The sequence below is a fragment of the Halichoerus grypus genome, chromosome 4, assembly GCF_964656455.1.
Source record: "Halichoerus grypus chromosome 4, mHalGry1.hap1.1, whole genome shotgun sequence".
Lineage (NCBI taxonomy): Eukaryota > Metazoa > Chordata > Mammalia > Carnivora > Phocidae > Halichoerus > Halichoerus grypus.
In genome coordinates this window covers 139,420,767-139,447,661 of record NC_135715.1, presented here as the reverse complement: position 1 = coordinate 139,447,661, position 26,895 = coordinate 139,420,767, and the positions used below count along the sequence as shown (strand labels likewise).

The window sequence follows — 26,895 nt, the reverse complement described above, 5'->3', positions numbered from 1 at the left end:
AAAATGTGTAACATTTCAGCATAAATTAGGTACCCTCTGATTTTTTTAAAATGTAAATTAACTGCCAGATATTCTGCTCTCAGAATAAGACTTCTGAAAGCTATCCAGGTAGCTGAAGGCCCCCAACATTACTAGAGCCAACTGCCATACTAGTTCTTTATTATATTGTCCACTACCTCTTACTCTAATTCTTCTGATTCTATTCTCATCCAAATGCTCTCATCAAAGTTTTTATCCTCAGATTTAAGAATTTTCACATAGCATCTTAACACAGAAGAGCACTCCTCCACCCTTCTAATCAATGTTTCCTTGAAATGAAGATGCCCTTCCATTGCTGTACCAGTCATCATTCCTCCCCCTTCTTGCCTCTATTCTAGCACTTAGCACCCTGCAGTAATAGAACTATGGACTCTGAGAAACAAACTGAGGGTTCTAGAGGGAAGGGGGATGGGGGGGTGGGTTAGCCTGGTGGTGATGGGTATTAAAGAGGGCACGTATTGAATGGAGCACTGGGTGTTATACGCAAACAATGAATCATGGAACACTACATCAAAAACTAATGATGTAATGTATGGTGATTAACATAACATCATAAAATAAAATTAAAAAAAAAAAAGACAAATCAGTCTTCCTTAGTAGACCTACAAGTCCCATAAGGCAAAACTAAGTGCTAATCTTCCCCAGTGCTTAGCACGTAGAAAACAAGGAATCGATTGCCAACAAACTTGAGTAGATGGAAGTTTCAAACAGATGAGAAGATGCCATGAGGTATCTAGCTGATTTAAATGAATTGTCTCCAGGCCTAGATATTATATCGCATGATACTTAACAATGATTTTAGAGTTACTATTTATAATATGGGAAATCATGGGGAAGAGATAACAGACAATAGCCCAGTATCACCTCCCTCAATTCTCAAAAATAAAAAGATCCCCAAAACGCAGAGACCCTGAAGCCTGGTCTCAAGCAAGCAAAGATCTTCCAGAGAGTGGCACAAGGAAAGCTGTGGAAGCTAGAAAATGTAGCATGAATAAGAGACCTTGACTAAAACAGAAGAGACAGGTAAATTAGAAGCTAAGGTCTCAAAGGTACACACTTTAAACAGTGTGGGGGTGGGAGGATTATGAATTGATTCCAGCAACACTTGTTACTCTCCTATCACAACACACATGTACCTCTCTTAGGGTATGTGCACATACTATCCCTGTGTCCGGAATGCTCATTCAATTAGATATCCATATAGCTTAACACTCTCATCTCCTTCAAATATTTGCTTAAATGTCATGTTCTCCAGTGATATCCTATTTAAAATGTGAACCCTAACCCCTTACTCTGTTCTTTTCTTTTTTCCATACCACTTATCACCTTCTAACACACTTAATAATTGATTTATTTACTGTTATTATCTATTCCACCTATTAGAATGTAAGTCCCATGAAAGAATAGATCTTTGTCCATTTGTTCACTGGTATAGCCCAAGCACCTAGAACACAAATGACCAATAAAAACTTGTTTAATGCACAAAATGGATGTAAGAAAGACTGTGAAGAAAAAAATGACTAGAACTGGTGATATCAGCACAGTATCAAGGAAAAAGCTCTAGACTTGAGATAAAAGATCTGGATTCAAATCTAAGCCCTACCACTTACTATAGCAAATGACTGTTTTCTGGCAAACACCTATGAACTTCAGTTACTAATCTGTAAAATGGGTGGTTGTGAAGGTCATAGGAGATAAATGTGTTTAAGAGTAGCAGCATAACTACAGAATTAGTTATTTGAATAAATTAATTCAAAAGAGAGTTCAGGGATGCCTGGGTGGCTCAGTTGGGTAAGAGTCTGCCTTCCGCTCAGGTCATGATTCCAGGGTCCTGGGATGGAGTCCCCTGTCAGGCTCCTTGCTCAGCGGGGAGTCTGCTTCTCCCTCTGCCTGCGGCTCCCCCTGCTTGTGCGCTCGCTCTTTCTCTCTCTCTGACAAAATAAATAAATAAAATCCTAAAAAAAAAAAAAAAAAAGAGGGGCACCTGGGTGGCTCAGTCAGTTAAGCGGCTGCCTTCGGCTCAGGTCATGATCCCAGGGTCCTGGGATCGAGCCCCGCATCAGGCTCCCTGCTCGGCAGAGAGCCTGCTTCTCCCTCTCCCTCTGTCTGCCGCTCTGCCTACTTATGCTCTCTCTCTATCTCTGTTAAATAAATAAATAAAAATCTTTAAAAAAAAAAAAAAAAAGAGAATCAATCAATCATAAAAGAAAAAAAATGAAAAGAAAACCCAGAAAGGTAACTTCATTTGGAAACAAGAAAGGACAGATAATGAGTCAGATTTCAATTTACAGCTGTGCTGTCCAACATTAGGTAAAACTAGCCACATATGCCTATTTAAATTTAAATTAATTAAAATTAAATAAAATTTAAAATTCAGCTCCTTGGTCACAATGGCCATATTTCAAGTGCTTAATGGCCACATGTGGTTAGTGGCTACCATATAGGACAGCAGATTACAGAACATTTCCAGCATCACAGAGAGCTCTAGTGCACAGTGCTGATTATAAACTTTGATAGCAGAATAGAATTCAAGTGAATGTTATTTTAATATCCCTGATGCTGGATTCCTGGAAAGTTCAGGTTGAAGAAATGCAAAATCCAACCACATAAACAATCTGAGTGGGAACTGCAAACTGTGAATATAACAAATGAAATAATTCATATTATTTCATTGCAAGGTCCTAGAATACATGAACACGCCCCAGTTGATAATATGAGGTCACTGATAAGGCAACTATAAAAAGAATTTGGAGAGGCCCAGTGAAGTTGCCAACAAGAATTTGGTCAGCATCCCAGCTCCAATCTCTGGTTAGTAACTTCAGATATGCCTGCAGGACAAATATTACATGCAATACAGTAGTGAGTGATTAGATACCTACAGCTCCAAATCTCACCCAAGCAGCAAAACTCCCTTGTCAAAAGTAACTGCAGCTACCTAGAATGGTAATAGCCTTCCTTAATGAGTAAGCCTATTTCAACTATAAAAAGATCTAGAATTAAATATACAAATGCTTGAGAAGGGAATCAAAGTCAGATGTTAATGTTTTTGGTTCAAGAAAGCTATGCAGAAATTGATCTTTTATACACTTACAAAATTGAAGAGGATCTCATAAGAATGGCTTGTAACAAATTTAAAATGTGTAACTGAGTTATAGATTTAGACTTGTGATTTTAAGCTGATCTTACAAGTTTATAAATAACATTTGAACCTTGCAAAGACTTTAAGGTCAGCGTTTAAAAAGTCAGTTTAATGTTTAAATGAATGATTTAGTATCTAGGAGCATTTTATTACCTCAAACAAATGATATACTTCAGAAAATTGAACATATTATATACTAAATACTATTTTAATTATTTTAGCCTATTTCTATGCAGCAATATCTATAAAAACACTAGGTATGTACTTCATATTAAAATCAATAAATAACTATTCAAACCTAAAATTAGCAACCACCTAAATGTTCATCCTTAACAAAATGGATAAACTGAATGGGGTGCCTAGGTGGCTCAGACGGTTAAGGGTCTGCCTTTGGCTCAGGTCATGATCCCAGAGTCCTGGGATAGAGCCCCAAGTTGGGCTTCCTGCTCAGCGGGGAGTCTGCTTCTCCCTCTCCCTCTGCTCCACCTCCTGCTCATGCTCTCTATCAAATAAATAAATAAAATCTTAAAAAAAACACATAACGTATAAATTACAGTATATATCCATCCAGTGGAATACTATTCAGCAGTAAGAAACAAAATACAACTAGAGAGAACAACATGGATGAAGATTACAAACATAATGATGAGGGAAAGAAGCCACACACGAAAGAATATGTACTGCATGGGGGCGCCTGGGTGCCTCAGTCGTTAAGCGTCTGCCTTCCGCTCAGGTCATGATCCCAGGGTCCTGGGATCGAGCCCCGCATCGGGATCCCTGCTCTGCGGGAAGCCTGCTTCTTCCTCACCCACTCCCCCTGCTTGTGTCCCCTCTCTTGCTCTCTCTCTCTTAAATAAATAAATAAAATTAAAAAAAAAAAAAAAGAATATGTATTGCATGATTCCATGTATATAAAGTTCAAAACAAGCAAATCCAAACTATAGTGGGAGTTGAAGAGGAACATGAAGAAGGCTTGTAGGGACTGGTAATGCTGTTTCTTAATCTAAATACCGGTAAGATGGATGTGTTCACTTTGTGAAAAGTAATTAAGCTGTAAACCTATGATTTGTGCATTTACTTTTATAATAAATTATGTAATAATTCAATAAAGTTTAACAAAAAAAAATAAGTATATATACAAACATTTATAACTACCCAAGTGAGATTGTAAGCCACGTACCACCCCAAATTATCCCAGGACCATCAGTACTATGTGTACTATTCTTTGGAAACATCAACATATCAAAGAAAGAAAAGGGGAAAGGAAGGACATGTCCCGGGAACAGCAATAATACTGGTGTATAGCTAGAGTACATAGTAGGTATCAAGGAAGTAAGAGGCCTAGAAAGGCCCACTTGCTTCCCTGGAAGACCTTAACTGTCCTGACCAAGGAAACTGTGGAATGTATTCAGTAGGCAATGAGGATGACACATGCAAATGATGCAGGTGGAAGACTACCTACCATAAAGCTTTCAACCCTTTCCCTTAATTTACCCAAAAATATATCAGCAATACCTCTATTCTCTGGCATCTAGTTTCCAATCTGGAGGGAATTCAGAAGAGTAACTGTCCTGGTCGTATCTCCCCAATGGTCACACACTCATCCCTTCTCATGGGAGGAGTGATTTACCTGGTTAGTAATTTCTGAGAAGAGGCACCAGGCTTCTGGAGTCAGCCTTTTCTCTCCTTAGAATCTATCAGCTACAAAGTGGTTATACTCCAGTCTCTCTCAGGGCCATGTACAAGGCTTACTGGAGCTGGCTCTGCCCTTGCAGGGGAGGCCTTCTGTGGTTCAGCACTACCTGTGACTGTCTATCCAATTCAGGCAGTCCAAATCTAAGCCATATTCTCCAACCAGCTTTATTTGTAATAAAGCTGACATTTTTATCTCCACCTGTCTATACTCTATGTATTCTCAATTGATTCTGAACTCAGATGTGGGACAGTGATAAAATTAAATACTACTCCTAAAGCCTAACAAATAAAGAGAATACTAATGGGGGGAGGGCAATTACTACTTCATGTCAAAAAAGTAAACTCTACTCAGGATACTTTGATTTGGTTTGGAGTTGAAATTAACATACTAATCTGCTGAGCAACAGAAACTCTCTTCTCAATAAATAAGAAAATAAAACTGAAAGGAGTAATACTTGCTTAGCATTTGCTTTTAAAGTGTTCCATAAAGTATATCATCTGACTACAACAGCACTCCATTCCTCTGCAGCCTAAAAATAGATCACTTAATTTATTCCTAGATATTTTTTATTAAGTGACTGGGAGTAGGTGGCTTTATAGTAAGTAAATTCCTGACATAACGAAGTTTACTTGCAGAAAATGTGGTCCATCCCAAAATGATACTTGCAATCTAAGAGACGTATGCTTCTGTTTTATTCTCAACATTGTTTTCTTGCACAAACAAAACAAAATTCACTCACATAAGGAAATAGGTTGATCTATTTTTTAAAACCATGCATTACATTTTCTAAAATTATGAATTTCAGTTTGATAGGATCATGTATTTTGTAAGTTATTCAGTAAGTACAATATAAACTAATGCCTTAACTATATGACACTGTATTTGATCATGATCTCTTTAATCACAAATGGTTGAAACTTGGCATGACAAAGATGCCCTCCTAGGAAACATTTACACGAGGTTAACTCAGCTTTTTCCTTCTAGAAAACATCTACCAAGGCTTCTGGGAGATGTTAAATAATACATGATTTTGTAAAGAATGGTGTGTATAAATGGCAGTATAAGTAAATTAAGCAATCAGTAGCAGTGTTAATCAGATCTTCCTTTGATCTGAGCAGTAGAGTTTATAACCTCTGTAAAAACTGCCACAGAACAGTTCTGACTAACCCAAACCACAACTGGGAAAGCCGTTAACAGTGCGGAGGGACGAATGCCACAAGGGATTTTTTTCTTCTCTTTTTCTAACATTACAATAGCTTTTCTTAAACTGAAAAAAATCCAAAACCAAGGCATATAAATGTCACATACTTAACTGGCATTTACTATGATTTTTAGGAATCTAAAACTGAGTCCAGTGGCAAGATTAAAAAAAAGAAACTGTTCATGCAACTTAAAGAAAAACAGAGGGTCCAAAGTAAACCATCACTCTTAAAACTCTGCTCAACAACTTCAAATAATGAGAATATATGTTCCTGGATAGAAGTAACTAGAACCAACTCATAGGGGACCAACGTGATAAGTGCAACAGGTTGTGATTGGCCAGCCCTTTTAAATATCCACATTCCTCAGGACTCTTACCATCCCTTTTCTATTATCATTGTCTCCAAACTCCCATGGCATATAGTCACGTAATTTTATGTACTACCTAATGCACTACTTCCCAAAACTCAAATCCATCTTTTCTTCTCTATTCTCACTGCCATCATCTTGATATAATCCTTCATTATTTCTCACCTGTTCTGCTACAACAGCTCCCTAACTGGTCTCCCTATGTGCATCCTCATCCTTCTCCAGCCCATTCTTAACACTGTAGCTGGATGCAAATCAAAACCCAATCTGATCAAGTCTCTTCCCAGCTTAATTGCCTCAAGGGTTTGCCATTACCTAACCTTCTTGGCTACTTCATTTGTCTTTATTACATTTATCACCATCTGACATACTATATTACTTGTTTGCTATCCCCGCCCCAACTAGAATGTAAGTCCCTAAGTGCAGAGTTTTTGTCCACCGCTATATGTTGCATAGTAAGCACTGAAATAGTCACACATGAATGAGTGAATGAGTAAATGAATGAATTAATGGACTGATGACCTGCCAGGGCCCTCCTCTTTTTACTTCACTCCCACCTCTACCAATACTGAATTGTTTAATTACCTAAATACAATATGCACTTTCATGCCCCCTTGCTTTGCCATATGCTATTACCTTTGCCTAGAACTGTCTTCACCATCCAATCTGCCACACCATCATCCATATTTTAAAACTGTCTCCAGAAAGCTTCCCCTGAACCCAAGGATAATCACTCTTTTTTTCCTTTGTGCTACATCTGTACCTTTGTTATAGCAGCTCTACTCAAACTGTACTGGAATGTGTATCTCCCTTACTATTGTGAATTCTTTGAGGCCAAGGATAATTATTCATCTCTCTGCCTTCAGTGCCTAGGACAGTACTTGTCATAAAGAAACTATTCTATAAACATTAGATAAATTAACACACGTGTGACTATCCTGTAAGGGAAATGAAAACATGAAGTTTCAAGAAGTCACTCCTTCAATTCCATGATGATAACCAGCCCTGAAATAGAAGAATTACAACCAATGACATCATCCAAGGTAATCAGAGAAAAGGAGTTGTACAAATCACACATCACCAAATGATTCCAAAATAAGAGACATACAGTCACACCCACACTTTATTAGATTTACGCGCTGGCTCCTCCTTGCTCCATCATTTGTCTTCCCTTAAGATTCAACTCTGCTGCTGGCAAACTGAGGCCCAGCTAAGCAGGAGGAAGTTGAAGGGAGACCCTGGTTCCCCATTAACAATATACTAAGTAGAATCACTCTCCGAGGGAGATCACTCTTCCATCTAACAAAAGTTTTTATGTTCCCTCATATTTTGATTCAAACTTCAAAACTGTTGTACAGGACTAGATTTTACCACTAGCCACACCTAACTCTGAACCAAAGACCAGAGCTTTCTACCCGTAATCTACACCAACAACAGGTTACAGTTGTGCCTTCTGTCTCTGGAGTAACCACACAAACTAGTCACCTTTAGCCATGGGAAGCCTCATTCGTCACCCCAGTGTGCCTTATAAACATTACTATTTTTCTCTGACTACTGCAGACCAAGGCCCCTAAATCCAACTACAAGGAACACCTGACCAAAAAAAAACGAACACCTGACCTACCTACTTAGTTCTAAGAACATGAACACGCATAAAAATGTACAATACACAGATACATACAAATGAATAGACATAAATGTACATGAAGCCATTTGGGAAAAAAAAGTTTTAAACCCAATGATGGCTAATATAACATCAAGTGAAGCCTGAGGCCAAGATGTGATCCTTGATTCCTCCCTCCCCCATCATTCAGTAAACAAGTTATAAAAAATTTACGTCTTAATATTTTTTCAAATAGGTTTGCCTACTCCCAATATTATGCCTCAGTTCAGAATGGCAGTATTTGTCATCAGAGTAACAGTCTCCTAATTGGCTTCCCTGTCCTTGGACTCAATGAAAATTGCACCTACCATTTCATTTGAAGGGTTATATAACCGGCAATGCACTAAGCACTTTATCACTGAACTCTGTATTGTTGAATTCTCACAGCAACACTGCAAAGCAGGAATTACTGTCCTCATTTTCACAGACAAGGGACTGAAGCTCTGAAAAAGGTTAAGTGACTTGCCCAAGGTCATACAACTAGAATTGTGTAGTGGAAATTCAGACTCAGGTCTTGGTTCCCAGCCCTTAACCATCTGCTTAACCTTCTTCAATTTGGTCCCCAATGTGACCTTTCTAAAAGGTAAATGTAATCACGTTTTGCCCCACATAAAATCCTGCAAACAAGACTTGCCTCCAGCCCTCATCCTCTGTTATTCTCACCCCCTCCTATCACATTGAACTCCCAACAGTTTCCTAACCTTTCACTGCTTTACCTGTGAACACAGTTTTTCTACCAAGAACACATCTCCTTTGGCAGGTTACTTCCAACCCAAACTTCAAGATTTACTCAATCCTTACTCTCGGAAGCCTCCCCCCTGACATACAGACCTAAAACTGGGGTAAGTGACCATTTGCTATGGTTATCAGCTAAATTTCTTATCACACTGTATTATGACTTTACCTTACTAGGCTATTAGTTCTTAAGTAAATACTGCATTTTTAAATCTCTGTATTCCTGGTAGAGTATATAACTAGCAGAGGAAGGACTCATGAATGTGGAATTACTGAAAGAATTCATCATAAGCAGTACAAGTTAAGAACTTGGCCCTAAAGTTAATATGACGTACTTTGGAATTCTAACTTGCCACATCTGAAGCAGGCTTCGTAAATCTGTTTTATTTCTTCATCTGTAGATAACTGTACCTACCTCAGAGTTTGGAGAGGAGTAAAAGAAATAATAGACTTAACACAGTCTCTGCCACACTGGCAGTACCATTAAACATTAGCAACACTTTTTCTCACTCTCAAAGTTCATCGACGTGACAAAGCCACATCTCAGAAAATATCTTCTCTGGTAGCTTCTATCAGCGTTTAAGATTTCTCCAAAAAGTAGTTAAGTCAAGATCTCTTAAAAAAAATCCTCATCCACAGGCAAGGGTCTTTCAGCTTCTAGTTAACACCAGAGTTCAGTTACCACCACAACCTAAATCATTAACTAGTGTCTTAAGTTTTTTGCTTCTTACCCATCCCTCACTTTCCTCCCTCAAAGTCAAAGACCATGCCCCTAAGCAAATGGAAACCTGCCCCACAGAAACCAGTCAGCACCTTCCTCCAATAACCATCACATCTCCCCACACCCAGGCTTGCGCGAATTAGAAGAGAGCCATCATCTAGTGCAAACTTAAATCTTCTTGGAGGATCATGTTAGAAACCTCTCTATCCATTCGAAGACCTTATCCGCAAGTATTAATTCAGGATAATGAATTCCTGGCATTAAGAATCCAAGAAAACGGGTCCCCCTGAAGCCTTCCCCAGTAAGAGTTCTTCAGATTTGTTACTCTCAAATAGTGACCAAAATCCACCATTCCATCCCGCCCCCTTCCTGCCAGAGTCCAGGGTCTCGGCCACTCTCTCGAGAGACGCGCCTTCACTTTCAGGGACAGGATGCCTTCCTCCCACCGGTGTCTCCTCCCTTCCCACCTTGCCAAGCCCTTCCGCAGCACAGGCCTGGCCTGGTCTCGCCGCCAGCCAGCTCCACAGAGCCGCTACTCACCGCTTCTTGGGGATGGTGCCTGACTCCTGCGCGGCGGGAGCGGCACTGGGCGCCGCCGTGGCCGCCGACGCGGCTCTCGGCGCTTTGCACTCATTGGTACTCACAGCCTCCTGGGGCCGGCCCAGGAGATGGCCCGAGAGAACCCGGAGCCTCCGCCCGGCGCGGTCCCGGTCCCGGTCCGCGGCAGAGCCGGAGCCCGCGCCCGCGCCGGCGCCCGTCCCACCCGCTGCAGCCGCCGCCTCCGCCATGGCTTCCGCCTTGTGCTGCCGCCCAAGACCGCTGGGCGCAGGTGAAAGGTCACTCAGAGCGGCGCCCGGCGCGACCATTCGCTGCGGCGCATCCCGGCAGCCACCGCGGCGACTGGGCGGCGGGGGCCATGCGCCGGGAGCTTCACCATCTCAGCTCCCGCCCACCGCGCCCGCCGGCCCTCCGCGGTCACGCCTCGGACGGCTAGCACCTGCCGAGCAGGTGAGTTTGAGCTGTCCCCTGATTGGCCCAGGCCGGGCTGGGCTGAGCTGGACCAGAATCCAAACCACAAACGTCCCAAGATGGCCTAGTACCCTGGGTGGTGACCTCGGGTGTCTCCTCGGCCTCCGGAGTAGCTTTCCAGGGCAGACGCCTAGGACCAGGGTGCTCTGGACCTGACAACTTGAGCAGCGCCATTCTTCTGAATGAGCTCCTACTACTCCCCGTGTCCCCTCCGCGTCACTAAAGTAGCTCAAAACTGACTCGTTGCCTATAACCATTAGAGCAAATAGCTGTCATTTTCAAATCGCCTACTTCGTGACTGGCACTGTGCTTAATGCTAGATCTCAAGTAATCTCCATTTTACAGATTAAAAAAACTGAGGCACAGAGACACTAACTTACCTGAGGACGTAAAGCTGAGTTGCAACCGAGATTTTCTTTCCATTCATTACTGAATGCTATGTCCTTCCTTACTTTAATGGAGGCAGAGTTTTTATTGCTACAGAAAGAATTACCCAACAGCTGTTCTTGGGACTTCTCGCTTTTCTACAAATTGACTTTCTGGATAATAGCACTTGGTGAAAGTAGGGGATCTCATAGAGCCCTGCTCCACAACCGTTAGCCAGTGGATTAGATAGGCTTTTATAAAGCACCTTGCAGACCTAACCATCAGAAGTAAAGTTCCTTTTTCCATAATGTGCAATTCAAAGATAAGTCTTGGGAATGGTAAGAGAAAGGGTTGCCATAGGCATTCCAAGCCCAATGAAGTCACCTTCTTTCCAAATAACCACTTCTGTCTAACACAGGCTCTATGAAAGAGTTAAGACATTCCTGGAGCTATTTGACTAATATAAAAGAACTACTTAATAGTTCTGAGAAAATTCAGGCAACAATGAGACTTGATTTAAATGCCAGATCTCCAGATCTTAAGAGATAGTTCAGCATTAAATATCTAGTCTAGCTCTAGAATCACTGAGCCCAACTCCTGTTTAGCTGCTCCTTTTCTCCGTTCCCTCTTTCGGATGGAGGAGTGAAGAAAAGGTCCAGGAGGAGTCAATTGCTGAGTGCTCTAAAGACAAAGACTTCTCAAGCTTGAGAGTTCAGCCACCCTAACCCTCAAACTTCTCACACCCTTTCTACATGCCACTAGAACAGCATTAAAATTTGCTTGCAATCATGTAAAATTGGTATTTTTCTTGCCAAAATGCTATTACAAGCAACAACTTCCTCAGAATTGTTTTGGAATGAAACTGGTCTATTAATTTTTGCTTGACTCTCAGAGAGCTTAGTCTAACACTAGGCAATAGTTAACTGATTTCTTCACTATTGTCCAAACTGAGGTATGGATATACTTCTCACCAACTCTCAGGAGGCAAAATTTATAAATTTTGCACATATCAACAGAATAACAAAAAGCCTTTTCTCCTGGGTGATGAAAAGTTTGATATAAACCAAAATTACATACCAGTGGAAAAATTAGTGATATTTTTTCAAATATATATACAGTAATGAAATACAGGCAGTAAAAACATATGTACCTAATTCATTACTATGTGCTATGAGATGCAAAAGTATGTAAGTCAGTGCCTCATCTACATGGTATAATCAGGCTAATTAGGAGTTAGGATATATGTGTGGGGGGGAGCCCAAGAACAAAAGGAATTTTAAATGGAATGGCTTTTATTTGCATTTATGATATCTCTTCTGATATGTGGCACAAGAAAAGTCTAAATAGGATAAATTAATACCTGAAACATGTACCAAATTTACTGCACTGATTTCCATTACTTATCCACAGAGCAGCTGGTCTATTAATTTTTACTTGACTCTCAGAGAGCTTAGTCTAACACTAGACAATAGTTAACTGATTTCTTCACTGTTGTCCAAATTTTATAATTGTCCAAAATTTATAAATTTTGCATATATCAACAGAATAACCTGTTTTAAGGAATTCCCTGAATTCAGAAATTCTTGCATTTTTATACATTTTTATTATAAAATATAACACAGAGAAAAGTGAACCAAAGCATATATTATCACAGATCAAACACCCATGTAGCTTCCAACTAGACTGAGAAACATTGCCAGCACCCTGGAAGTCCCCCTTATGCCCTCTCCCAATCCCTTAACCCTCCCTATCTGCCAAAGGTAACCACGATCCTCAGTTTAATAGTACACATTGTGTGTGTGGACAACAGTGATCAAGCACTCAGGAGAAGAGATACTCTCAAAGGTAAGTCTGTCTGTCCTAATTCAGGTACGATGGGAATTGTTTTTTTCCATTGCTCAAACATATTCTGTGGGGATAAAGAAATGAAGTCTTTGTGCTAAGACTCCTCCAGAGTCCCAAAGAGAGCCAAGTTTGAGGCTATTGTGGCAAAAAGTCAGTGGTTTCCAGGCGCCTGTAACTCAACTCTGGCTAAATCTACTTTTGGCTGCTTCAGGACTATATACGTTTTTAGGAATCCCTACTCCATACTTAGGAGAACTTACGGTGGAAATAATTTGCCTGTTTAATCCTCTATAGGTGTCCCTCGGCTCTCTCTACTCAACCATTTCCCATTATTATCTTTCCTGAATGGGGGAGCCATCTTTACTCCCCACTGCCTTAGGTTGTTTTGCAAGAAAGCTACTGTGAGTTTATTAGGAGTACACACACCTCTAATGGTCATGCCATCCTTATCCTTTTACAGTTAAAGAAGTTTTCTCTCTAGTCTTACTGAACCATGGCACTACCTCCCACCACCAGCAATCACATCTCCTTGAAGCCTGAAGAGGTATGAGAGCTACTTTGAATCAAATGTTTAAAATGACCTACTAACTACCCATGCAGTGTTTCCACTGTACCCCAAAATCTGCTTTTAAAGAGCAATATCTGGGGCACCTGGGTGGCTCAGTCAGTTAAGGGTCTGCCTTTGGCTCAGGTCTTGATCTCGGATCCTGGGATTGAGCCTCATGTCAGGCTTCCTGCTCAGTGGGGAGTCTGCTTGTCCCTTTCACCTCTGCCCCTCACCCTGCTTGTGCTCTCTCTCTCTCTCAAATAAATAAATAAATAAAATCTTTAAAAATAAAATAAAACAAAATGTTGACAAATGACTCTTTTCAAACAAAGATATATGGTAGCTTCTTCATGCTCTTATTTTTTTTCCTAATTTTTTAACAACCCCCCCCCCATGTATTTTTTCTTTCTTTTAAAACCATCTTTTTTCTTTATAGTTTTTCAACTTGAGTCAATATAATCAGAGCTAAAAAAGAGGTATGGAAAGTAGTATTCAGGGTCAGTAAAATGAGACAAAATCATGGGAAGACAACCAAAGCTAATGTCAGGAGATCCCCCTAAGAGAAATCAAGGCAGGAAACACACCTCAAAATGGAGCCCTGAGTAGAACCACTAATAGCCAGACTGCAAGGCACGAATGTGAAGATGGTCATTTGGAGGCCAACTAATTCTGCTAAAAGGGAACCTTTTTAAAATACACTCTTTAAGAACATTGTCTGACCCTCTGAATATAGTCCTCAAAATGTATCCTTGATCCAGCTTGTTTTAAGCTTCTGTGCAAAATAACGGCGTGTTTGAAGTGTTAGATAATTTTTCATTTCTGTTTTGAAGGGATTTAAATATTAGGAGACTGTGATCCATTTCTTACTTCTTTTCTTTTTCTTTTTTTAAGTAGGCTCCACACCCAGCATGGAGTCTAACACGGGGCTTGAACTCATGACTCTGAGATCAAGACCTGAGCTGAGATCAAGAGTTGGACACTTTACTGACTGAGCTACCCAGGGGCCCCAATTCATTTCTTATTTCTAGAAAAAGAGGAAGGAAGGGAAGGGAAGGGAAGGAGGGAAAAGTCCAAAGCTCCTGGATCAAAAGTAATATTCTGATTTGCTTATGTATGGTTGAGGATGGGGCAGAGTTGAAATTCACAGTACTGAAATTTTAATTATAGTCAGTTCTAGCAATTTATTTTTATGATGAGCCATATGATCTATAAGCAGTTTTTAAGCCCATCTATTTAATCACGGTTCAGGTTAGAAGAGGTTGCCTATGTAGAGTAGGGTCATAGGATGAGCCTCCAGAGAGCAAGCAGGAGGCTGGTGCAGGGGTGAACGTCAATAAATCTCCCACAGGGAGACAGTGCACCAGCTGGAAAAACATGACACCAGATGCAATAATAATCATGAAGACATCTAGGCCCCACAGCAGCTGGGGGTTCTATCAAAGGAAGGGGAAGATGTTTGAGTGAATGAATCCCTTTGTATACTAGTTCTGGGTGGTACTTTTAAGAGGTCAGGGAAATCTGCCTTCAGTGGCTACCCATTAACCTGCCCCTTTGCTACTTAGCTACAAGTACATTTGTAGTCAGCACCATCCCAAGTTCTAACCATGATTTTCTAAAGACGACTCCATTATCGAGGGAGTTTGTTTATTATAATCAATCTATGAATCTTCCAGCAGATCTCAAAACGTCAGGGAAAAAATTTCAGAAACCCAGAATTCCATATATGAATACATAAAACCACCATAATAATGTGTGAAAATTCCATGTTAGCTTACAGGAATTCATAAAATATAGGTCGATGACTAGTTACACAACTTGCTAAAATAAAAACATATTTCAGCTAAGGCACATTTTCCTTAGAACCAATCCATAAGAACAACAGGTAAGTTTCTGCTTTCCAGCTTTGAAATGGGATTATTAAAATTACCTTGTCTTTTGAAAGAATGTGATGTTTTGGATTTGTACCCAAATAATCTAGTACAGGTGAGCCAGGATGGCAGCAAGCAGATTGGAGAGTAGATCAAACAAAATTGGCCATGTTAAAGCTGGGTGTTGGCTACATGAGGATTCACATGCTCTCTCCTTTTGTACATGTTTAAAATTTTCTGTAATAAGAAGCTTAAGAATTATATTTAAAATGTTTGCTTTGTCTTTTTTATTACTACTTCAAAAACAACCAATGCAGATTGTAAAGATTCTAGAAAGCATAGTAAAATGTAAAGAAGGAGAAAAAAAATCTCGGCATACATAACGACCTTTCCCAACACTCAAATATCAAATACGCTAATAATGTCACTTCATAAATGTAAATTGGTCAGTGGTTTTAGTAGCCCCAAGTAGCCCTTAACTTTCATGCCATGATTTCTCTATTATTGAATAAAACTGATCTTATCCCACGTTTGTGAAAGTAAGAGATGATAAAAACAGCTATAAAACACATTGTGCTGCTTAATCACTCAGAAGTCATGATAATTGCAAGGTCAGGTCCAATGGTGAACCAACATGAGTAGATAGATACCTGAGAGTAATGTTTTTATCCTTCACGATCTGAATGAACTCTGTCAGGGAATAAGACATCATCAAGTCAATTACTGTCTGCAGTAGCTTTGCAAAGCACCCTGAGAAAGCACTGGTGAACAATTAATTGCCGCCTGCAAAAACAGTAAGAGATGTCATTTCTTCAACCTAACATAAAGCCAGTATTTCACAGTTCAGTACACTTGTGGTATACTGGTTATCGATTGCTGGCTAACAAATCACCCTAAAATTTAGCAGCTTAAAACAATAAACACGATCTCATACAGTTTCTGAGAGTCAGGAACCCAGGAGTGGCTTATGCAGGTTGTTCTGGCCCACAGGCTCTTAGGATGTTGCAGTCAAGCTCATGGCCAGAGTTGCAGTCATCTGAAGGTTCAACTAGAATCAAAGAGTCCATTTCCAAGTTCATTTCACAAGATTGTTAGCCAATCTCCATTCCTTACTACGAGAATTGCTCTTGTAGTAAGGCTCTCTTGTAGTAGACTGCCTGGATGCCTTCATGTCATGGCAGCTGGTTTCCCACAGAGTAAGTGATGAGAAAGAGAGTGAGAGAGAAAAAAAGAAAGAGGAGACCAAGCAGATGAGAGAGCACCCAAGATAGAAGCCACAGTCATTTATAATCTAGTCTTGGAAATAACATAGCATCATTTATGTCTTATTCCGTTGGTCATACAGACCAACCCTAGTACATCATGGAAAGGGAGACACAAAGATATGAATACCAGGAGGCAGGGATTATTGGGGACCATTTTGGAGGCTAGCTACTACATGTAGGATAGAAGAAAGAAAAAATTCTCAAATATTAGAGATAGGATTTGCAAGGGTTGTCTTCGAGTTGATAGTTCGATAGATAGTTGGACCCTAATCTATCTAGGATGGTTTTGTTACTAAAGAGGGAGCCAAACAGTAACTTTCAGTCATGTAAAACTTTCAAAATACCTTAATGCTATAAATCTCTGTGTGTAAAAGCAGAGAACCCCTATCAAGCACTCAAGCCAAAGGATGCCGAGCTTATCTACATTTAGAGCTGAATAGACAGCAATAGTATGGCTGCTAAATTCTGTTTTATCCCCACCCTTCCCAAATGGGATGATGCGTGCCCCTCTGCCAAAACCTGCTTCCTGGTTTCTAGTCCCATCCCTAGTGGACTTCAGTCTGACTTGGCACAAATGCTCCAGCCTGGCTTTTTTGTTGATACGTTATCTTAACCACCCCAACAAAAGAATCATGGTAGAAAAGAGAGAAAATACAGCAAATGGTTTTTGACTTCCACAACCTTAAAATTTCAACAAAGGAAGAAAATAATCTCCCATACCCACAAATAGAGGCCTTGAAGAAAACATTGGAAAATCTATAAACTGACGGCCCCTAGCTATCCCTAGGCCTTAGTTTATACATAATTAAAAGTTATGCTTCAGTCTCTTCCTCTGTATTCATCTCTAAATCCACACTTATGTGTTGATTTCTAGCACTAGTAGTTTTGAAAAGCATTTTAGGGTTTCCTACCATACTTTCAGAATGCAAGTCATCGTTGCAAATAACTCGACCCAATAACTTAATAGTAATTGATATGGGTATATCACTGAAGTGTAGACAAATTCCAGTCCACCTAGAGAAGCCTATTTTTTTAAATTCTGATGTCGATGAGATTATAATAAAGTATGTGATGTATTGGCAAGTAGATACTGTCTCATCAAAAATAAAAACTAATAACATACTCAAAAGTAGCTCTAAAATTGATAAATGGGGGCACCTGGGTGGCTCAGTCAGTTAAATATCTGCCTTCAGCTCAGGTTATGATCCCAGGGTCCTGCAATCCAGTCCCATGTCAGCAGGGAGCCTGCTCAGGGAGCCCGCTTCTCTCTCTTCCTCTGCACACCCCGCCCCACTTGTGCTCTCTCTCTCTCAAATAAATAAATAAAATCTTTAAAAAAAATTAAATTGATAAACTGTGCAAATCGAAGAATGATTATTTCATTATAGTAGAAGAAAAAGGGAACGATGAGTGACATCTTTTCATTCTCATAATAGTTATCACGAAAGAAATCAGTTTAATGATAATTTTACTCATTGGTAAAAGCGACTTAATCATTTTTACAATCAGTTAAATAATAAATTAACTCTTTTTAATGGAAAGAGTTTGATGCATATGACTGTTCATTCTGAGTCTAATAGTCACTATCAATCATTATCTCCTCCCAACCCAACAGTCCTCTCAATATCCTACAATTCTGAGGTGCAGATTCCTTTTTGAGTCCTTTCTTGATGTTATCAGAACATGTGGAATTACATTGTTGTCAGGTATTTTCTTCCTGTCAAGATAATTCATTGGTATCTTTTTAAAAGAGGTTTGTGTTTTTTGTGGGATTTTTTTTTTTTTTTTTGGTAGCACTCTGAAGAATAAAGACCTATACTGCATCCCCTTCCCAAATAAAATAAAATCTTTTTTATTCTTTAACAGATAATTACATAGTTCAGGATGAAGACTGTCCTCTTTGATTTACACTCTATGCATTATAATGTTTATGCACCCACATTATTTGGGTTTTCCTTTTAGGTTCACTTTAGCAGATACTTTTCCCCAGGGAAGAACAGTGTTGTTGATCCTAGCAGTAGGTCTAATTCCTTTCTCATATGTTTATTTTTGAAGAACTCCCACAGACTGGCTTGTCCTTAACCACAGGTAGAAGTTTATTCTGTATGATTTGTGTGTGTGTGTGTGTGTGTGTCAAGGAGGGGACAAGGAGGGTAGCATAGGAAATAAATCTTTTTTTACACAAACATGAAAGAGAACCCTCAAAAAAGCTAGGAATATCTCACCAAAGAATAAGTGTTTAATATCAGATTCTTTCCTAAGAGCAAGTTTTGATAGGTCAGAAATAGAGATACTACAAGAACACAGCACCTAAGAGGGAGTTAAGAGGTCAGGCAGAACATACCTACATCTAAGATCAGCAGTCTGTCCTTCTATCCAGGTTCTACCTAAGGGCAGAGCACCTCAAAGACTTCCAGAGGAATTGAAATGAATATATGGGAATATTCCTTCATATTATGACTTCAAAACTATTGTCAACTCATTAAAATTTTTTCTTATTTTTTCATTAAAAAACCTAATTTTATAGTCACTCATATTTCAGGGAATTTTCTCTGATACCTAGACAAGATTCCTTGAGGCTGAATTACCGAAGAGTAATATGAAGAATGGTTTTTATAAGGAAAGATGAGAGAAAGATAAATAAGAAATGAGATGCAATCTAAAACGGATATAAAAGGGGCGCCTGGGTGGCAGTCGGTTTAGCATCTGCCTTCGGCTCAGGTCATGATCCCAGAGTCCTGGAATCGAGCCCCATGTCTGGCTCCCTGCTCTGAGGGAAGTCTGCTTCTCCCTCTCCCTCTGCCCCTATGCACACCACCACCACCCCACTCATGCTCTCTCTCTCTCTCTTGCTGTCTCTCAAATAAATAAATAAAATCTTTAAAAAAAATAAAATGGATATAAAGGTTAACAGAAAAGCATTCTTCAATTGTATATATTAAAGGAAGAGCGAGGAAAATCTCACACATACTCCCCAAAACAGGGAAGCAAAAGTGATTACAATTGACCATGTAAAGATAATTGTTTTTCTTTTTTAATGGTTTCTGGGTGGTGGTTGTTTTATCCCTAAATCTTAAAATAATTGAGTTAGGTACAACAGTTGGTCTTGATGAAGTAGAGTAGAAAGCAAACATTGGATCAGAGATGGAAATGGCTGATGTATATTTTTAATTGCTGAATATATTTAGCATGAGGGTCTGGTGGTATACACCTCACCATATTAGAGAGGGAAAGAAACCTGCTTTTGTCGAAATAACTCAAAACTGAGTCAGGAGACCTGGATTGAAGTTCTGGTTGTATGCTTTTGCTCTCTTCTTTTCCTTGCCTTTGTTCACAATACTTAACCCTTTAATAAGATCTTAATCTTGTTTACCTGTTGGGCTATTGTTAAGGTCAAGTGAAGGAGTACAAATGAAAGTACTGTTCAAAGTTAATAGCCCTGTAAAAATGCCAGTATTCCTTATTATGCAGCCATCAAAAAAAAAAAAAAAAAAAAAAAAGCTTGCCATTTGCAACGATGTGGATGGAATTAGAGGGTATTATGCTAAGTGAAATAAGTCAATCAGAGAAAGACAATTATCATATGATCTCACTGATATGAGGAATTTGAGAAACAAGACAGAGGATCATAGGGGAAGGGAAGGAAAAATGAAACAAGATGAAACCAGAGAGGGAGACAAACCATAAGAGACTCTTAATCTCAGGAAACAAACTGAGGGTTCCTGGAGTGGTGGGGGGTGGGAGGGATAGGGTGGCTGGGTGATAGACATTGGGGAGGGTATGTGCTATGGTGAGCGCTGTGAATTGTGTAAGACTGATGAATCACAGACCTGTACCCCTGAAACAGATAATACATTATATGTTAATAAAAAAAATGCCAGTATTCCTAAGAACATGTTGTCATTTGTCATTCTGTTTTACACCTTGGAAGATAAACAAAACTTCCTAAAACGTGCAAAAGAATAACTGTAATATTTAATGCTAGAAAGAAGGTAAAGGAAACCCAGTTTGAGTTTAGTTTTGATATACATAAAAATACTAAAACAGATCAGTAAAATATTAATCTATCAGGAGAGTACCAACTCCTTGCTCAGATAGCAATTAAAATGGCTTCTTACAGAGAAATGGTAACAAATAAGTTCATCTTATAACATAATAACAGGCTATCAAAATAAGGGAAAAATAACAGGTAAGTCGGCTTCAGCCACAGTTCAAATGCTCACAAATATTTAATATGATTGTAGAAAAACTAATAAAGCTTTACATTCTATTTCACATCCCCTTTCTCAGTCTATGACTAATAATTGCTATTTGGTTTAGGCAAAGCTTTTGGCTTTAGCCTTAAGCTAGAGTGTTAGGGTTTCTAGAGTGATAAATAGAAAAGTTAATATAAAATATTTTTTAAGTTGAAGATTCTGTACAAGTGTAATGTATACACACACACACACACACACACAAACACACACCCCAAGTGTAATATAATAAGAACTGCCTACATTGAGTCTGGATTCCTGCATTCTACCCTAGAACTAGTTAGATGATCAGAGTAGTTTGGTATTTATACATCTGGTTCTGGTGCCCTACTGAAAGTTGGTCCAACACCAAATAGCCATTGGGCATTTTCCAGAGGCCTATGGAATGTTCTGCATTTTTCCCCTGGAGAAAGAGAAAAGAAGACTGTGGATTGCAGAGATCTGCCACTTTGGAAATTTAGATATTGGAGGTTTCCCAGTGTAAATTCGGTTAGGATGCTAGTTCTTCTGGAGACTGAGCATGTTTCTGTGGTTCTACTGTCATAAATTTGGGAAACACTTCCCACTGTAACTCTGCCCCCTTGCAAAGTCACATTGCCCATTTACTCATTAAAGATTCTGAATTCTTTGTAACCCTGTGTAATACGGTCTGTTCATCCACAGAATGATTTTCTTCCTAATACCTTTGGGATACATTGGCTTAATTTTAAGGTCCTGCAGAGTAAGTGCTCAAGATACAAATAACCAAGGCCAGCACCCATAGAACGGTGATCATTGATGAAATCATTCTGTGAATGGTGGCCCAAAATAGTCAATCTGAGTTTAATTATTAATGTCCCGGATGAGGGTCATGGGAGCATATTCTTAACATTTGAATATGAGACTAAAGCTAAATCTATGTAATAAAACCTTTTTCTCTTAGCTATAAGTTCAGCCAATTGTGCAGAATCAAGCCGTTTAAACAGACCTAGAAAGCTTATTCCACACAAAAACATTCACATGTACACTAAAAATTCAGTGTTTCTGTACATGGAAGCCATAATCAAGATGGGTGACCAAGATTCGTGAGCTTGCTAATTCCCTAGATGAAAGCACAAGAATTCAAGATGATACTGAAACATTCAACAAATGGTAGAATAGAAGAATCAATGAGTCCACTACTTCTTAGTTAGGATGAAGGGAGGGGAGGGGTCAGACTTATAAGAACATTGTAAAAAGGAAAGGAAGGAACTCATAATATCTCAGCACATGGCAAGAATCATGATGCTTCCGAGTGTACTACTTTATTTCTTATTTGAGAGTAGGAAAGTTGTATATGGTGGAGGATGAGATATTAGCAGCTCTGTCCTTGATATTTAACTTGACTTGACAACATTATAGACCGAATGGGGTTCAGAATTGGACAAAATGTCATGTTCGTATAAAATGGACAGATTTTATACCTAAATTTCATGAATTTAGGTATAAATTTCCCACCCTGAATTTCATGAGTAATCTTCATAATCCTCTTTCAGTTTTTTATCCAGAAAAGAACCATCTTTGTGAATTTATCCATTTTTTTAGAACGTGACCTTCTAGGATTGCATCTATGGCATGCTCTAAGTGGGTGTAAGCATGCTGGGGGTGTTCAATAAATGATGAAAAAGAAGTTTAGATGAAAAGCACAAAGTCAGAAAGTTAATAAGGTCCAATTCAGGATTCTTAATGCCTGAGTTTCCAGTAAAGCCAGATCTCACTTGCATCACTTTTAAACTGTGTCTGGGTTTTAAAACCTACTGATTTTGTTTCCTTAAAGTAATTTACTGTTAAGTGTTGACTTACAGTGGCAGCATGTTTCATTGTACTGAATTATCATGAAAACACCAAATATTTTGAAGACATGTATGGTCAAGACATGTTTTGCTCTATTATCTCCCTCTGGCTGGGGAAATTAGAGAACTTGCTGCAAATAGCAGGATTAGTGGATCACAAAATGAATTACTACTTGCTTATGTGAAATCCTGACTTCTCATTACTGTTTTTGTGGTTTGTCATGCATAACATTTTTAGCAAACCTGGTCTGAAATTTATGCAAGTTATTAGTCATTTTTATCTATAGACCTCATCAAGTCAATGATGTCAGCTCAGCTGTTGGACATAGTCTTTAAATTTATCATCGAAGTCTCTGTGTAGTCTATGCCTTACATAGTAATTAGTTCTACAGAATTTTCACTATATTCTAGAGTTGTGACTTCCAAGTGCTTGGATTGGCTACACCTGCAACAACAAATTTCTTCAAATCTGCTGGTGCTGTCACTGTCCTTTCAGGCTCAGATAGAAACCTGAAAACTCTCTTTTACTTGTCTCCTGTCCTTCCACTTCCATTCTGATCATCACCAAGTAATACCAGAAAAGGAATTGCCTTTTCTTCACTATTCCCATCACCATAGTTTATTTCAGGCCACATCTCCTCACTCCTGGCCATTATAATTTTCTCCAGGCTCCCTCTTTTTAATTATTCTTACCTACATTCCTGCCAGAATAGTCTTACTAAAGTACCATTTATAATACCCTTTAGCCAATCTGACTACTCCAGACCTCAGTGATCAATACAAATTCAGAGTACCCATAGCACTAATAGTCAGGCCCATACAACTTAACACTTAAATATTTCCACATGGCTCTATTTGAATTTATTTTGTCTTCCTTGAGGAAAAAGAGTTTGTCTCCTATTTCTTTTCAGCTACTATAGCCCTTTGAACAAGACTTGTTCAAGACCAACTGTCAGAATCAAGTACTGCCCAATCAGTACTACTTTAAATGTGCCATAGAATATTCTGTGCTATGCCAGGAAGAAGTAGGTTACCATTCATTCCTGCATTATTCACTCATCAGGTATTTTTGAGCAAACTCTGTATGCCAGGCACTCTGCAACGGATGCAAAGAGCTATAAGCCTTGGCTTCAAGGAGCTGGTGGCAGAGTCAGAGTACAGTGTGTTGAAGATAGAATAGACTGTGTGCAAATGCTTACGGACAGCCAGAGGAAACACAACTAAATCAGACTGGGAATAAGAAGGAATGGAACATCATTGTCCAAAGTGTGTTTCCCAGAGCACTAGTCTGCAAGATTCTCCATGAAAAACAAACAAACAAACAAAAAACCAAGGTTTCATGGTCAAATAAATAAGCCCTGGACACCATCATTCCCTCTCCCAAAGAGTCACGAGGCTCATTAACACACTATTGCCTTAGAGGAGTCCTGTGGTAAAGAAACCTGTGGGAAACCCCGGTGTGAAATAAATATGTTCCAGTCATCAGGAGAAAAGTAGTGGCTGAAACCTCTGGATAGGTGAGGTGACTAAGGAACTGATAGAGAACAGAGGTCTAAGGCCCCCAGCTAGGAAAATACCAACATTTAAATGTGGAATGGAAAAAGAGTGGCCCAAAGGGAGACGAAAGTGAACTGGCCAGGGATGTACAAATTCAAAACAAAGTAGAAAAATTTATGGAAGAATTTCAAGGAGGGGTTGGCCAGAAACATCAGAGCCCCAAGTGAAGGCATTAGAGAGTCCCCCGGATCTAGCTATCATGAGGTTACTAGGGACATTGGTAAGAGTGTTATCAAGGAAATGGAAGGAAGTGGGATTGCAGGGGATTGACGCTGTAAGGCAGTAGAGACAGTGAGTGTAGATTGGCCTTTTGAGAAATTTGGTTGTGAAGGGTCGGGAGTAATATAAGAAGGGAGAAAGAGAGATGCAGCATTGAAGGAGGGTTATTTTACAATGAGGAAATTGGAACCTCTTTGTATGTGGAGGGAAAAAAGTCAATAGAGAGGAAAGGTTAAGAAACAGGGCAGTTGGGGTGAGAGGTGCTTCATAAGGCTGGATAGCTGAGAAGACAGAGAGGAGGGGACAAATCACAGGTGAGGTGGAATTAGCCCCAGGCAGAAGGAGGAAAAAAGAAGATGGACTAAGAGAAAGATAAGGTTGTAGGCAGTGAGAGAGGAAGTTATTAGTATCAACATTAATTAATATTCATGGTGCCAGGCACTGTGCTAAGCAGTTTACATAGGTTGTCTCATCCAATCTTTACAGTAACCATTTAGAGAAGGCGCTAATATTATCTCAATTTTACAGACAAAGAAATTACAGTATGGAGAGAGAAAGCATCTTGTCATATAGTAGAGTCAGGATGCAAGGTCAGGTAAAGAAAAAAAAAATCTCTGGGGGCGCGTGGGTGCCTCAGTGGGTTAAGCGTCTTCCTTCGGCCCAGGTCATGATCCTGGAGTCCTGGGATGGAGCCCCGCATCAGGCTCCCTGCCCAGTGGGGAGTCTGCTTCTCCCTCTCCCACTCTCCCTGCTTGTGCTCCCTCTCTCGCTGTCTCTCTCTGTCAAATAAATAAATAAAATCTTTAAAAAAAAAAAAAAAAGATCTCTGGCCTAAAAAGTACTGTCTAGGAAGAAAGTTCTTCCTTAGTGTTCTCAATTTTCAGAATGAAACAGGAGGCAAGGCTCTTTCCTGAGAGTAAGCCAGGGAGGTGGCAGGGTAGGGGGTGTCTAAGGAACTGTGTACTCACGACTGGAATACCTGCAGAGAAGAATGGGGAAGAGCTCTTACTAAGGACACATTTGAGAGCATAGCTAAGTTGAAGAACATGCTTTGGTAGAGACCTGTGACATTCCAGCACACTCCACCAGCCCCACCTGCTATACCAGGGTCTAGATAACAGGGCAGAGAAGAGATAGGTTGCAACTTGCAGGATCCTGAAGAAGAGACCGCACACATCCTCAAAAGTGACCACCAGTAGATACAATGTGGTTTGCTCTCCTGTAGATACAAGCAAAGGGCTCCAAGGTACAGAGGTAGGAGAGGGATTCACTCCGATTAAGGAAATTGGAGAAATCTACGGATATGGGGGAAAATTTCAACTAGCTCTTGCCATATAAAATTGCGCATATTTCAAGCCTACTCTACTAAGAAATGAATTGCCAGAGCACAAAAAGAAGATCAAGTTTGGGGGAAAACCGTATGTCCAGTTTTCAGACATGTTGATTTTGAGATGCCTACAGTTTTATTACATGAACTTGAAAGTTATCCCCTAAAGGTAATAGTTCAAGATTTCACACACCAAGTTGCTTGTACACCGGAGAAAGTGGAAAGGTAACACAAAGCTATCTCAATTTCCCCACAAATAAGTGCAGAAAGATAACATGGCCACCTGAGGTATGATTAGAGTAACACAATGATACCATTGAGCACTGGAGCCCAGCTCTCTGGCAGTGAAACCAAGATGGAAAAGGAGAAAAGGCCTAGAATACTTTCAGGGTATGGAGTGGGTACAGAGTTACTGATAGAGCCCTTAGGAGGGATTAGGAGATTGCATAAGGGGTCTAGGAAGGATTTCTGGTTATACAGAGGGAGGGGGTACTGAAAGAATTACAAAAAAACAAAGTTCCCTTCTTTCACGAGCTTGCCTGGAGCGAGCCTCACAGGAGATTACAGCAAAATTCTCCCAGGTTCAGTAGCAAGGCCACCACAACTGGGCAAGGCCCTGAGTCACCCATGCTGTCTTGTAACTCTATTTCTAACCTCCACTGTCTTTGTTATCCTCCACTCACTGACATTGCCCCATTTACCCCTCTTTGCCCTAAAAGCCTATTTTTACTGTAAAGACACCCCAAAGTAACACATTTGTGTTGTTTTTAAATTTTTTAAAAGATTGTATTTATTCATTTGAGAGAGAGAGACAGGGAGAGCACAAGCAGGGGGAGAGGGAGAAGCAGACTTCCCACTGGGCTGGGAGCCTGATGTGGAATGCGGGGCTATATCCCAGGACCTGGAGATCGTGACCTGAGCCAAAGGCAGAGGCTTAACCATCTGAGCCACCCAGGTGCTCCAAAGTAACGTATTTGTAAAAAGAAAATTATTTTAGTGTTTTACAGTAAGCTCCAAATCCTGTGTGTGTTTGTGCCTGGTTAAATCCTCGGCTTCCATCTTAAAATTCAAATGTGTGAGGCAGCCAAAGAGCATTCCAGGAATAGCCCATGGAAGTAAGATGAGGCAAAAGCCACCTCAACCAAGTCTACGAAGCATATAAGGAATTGCTGCTTAGGCACACGTCCTTTATCTACATTGGCACTTACTCGTAATGACAAACTTTTTTATTGGACACCTCTCGCTA

The 26,895-nt window shown here is 39.8% G+C and overlaps 1 protein-coding gene across 5 annotated transcripts in view; it reads right to left on the bottom strand.

Moving 5' to 3' along the window:
* AGPS (alkylglycerone phosphate synthase) overlaps window positions 1-26,895 on the bottom strand; it is a 187,871-nt gene that overhangs the window by 140,344 nt on the left and 20,632 nt on the right. For 3 of the 5 annotated variants that reach the window (XR_013447227.1, XM_078071027.1, XM_078071028.1), the window contains exon 1: window positions 10,103-10,381. The exons of 1 other annotated variant lie outside the window; for it this stretch is intronic. Coding sequence is in view for 3 of the 4 variants with exons in the window: in XM_078071027.1 (XP_077927153.1) it covers window positions 10,103-10,350 (248 nt within the window). In the remaining variant the exon portion in view is untranslated. Of the gene's footprint in view, window positions 1-10,102; window positions 10,382-26,895 lie in introns of those variants that run through there. One more of the 5 variants, XM_036099188.2, reaches the window with a different exon arrangement.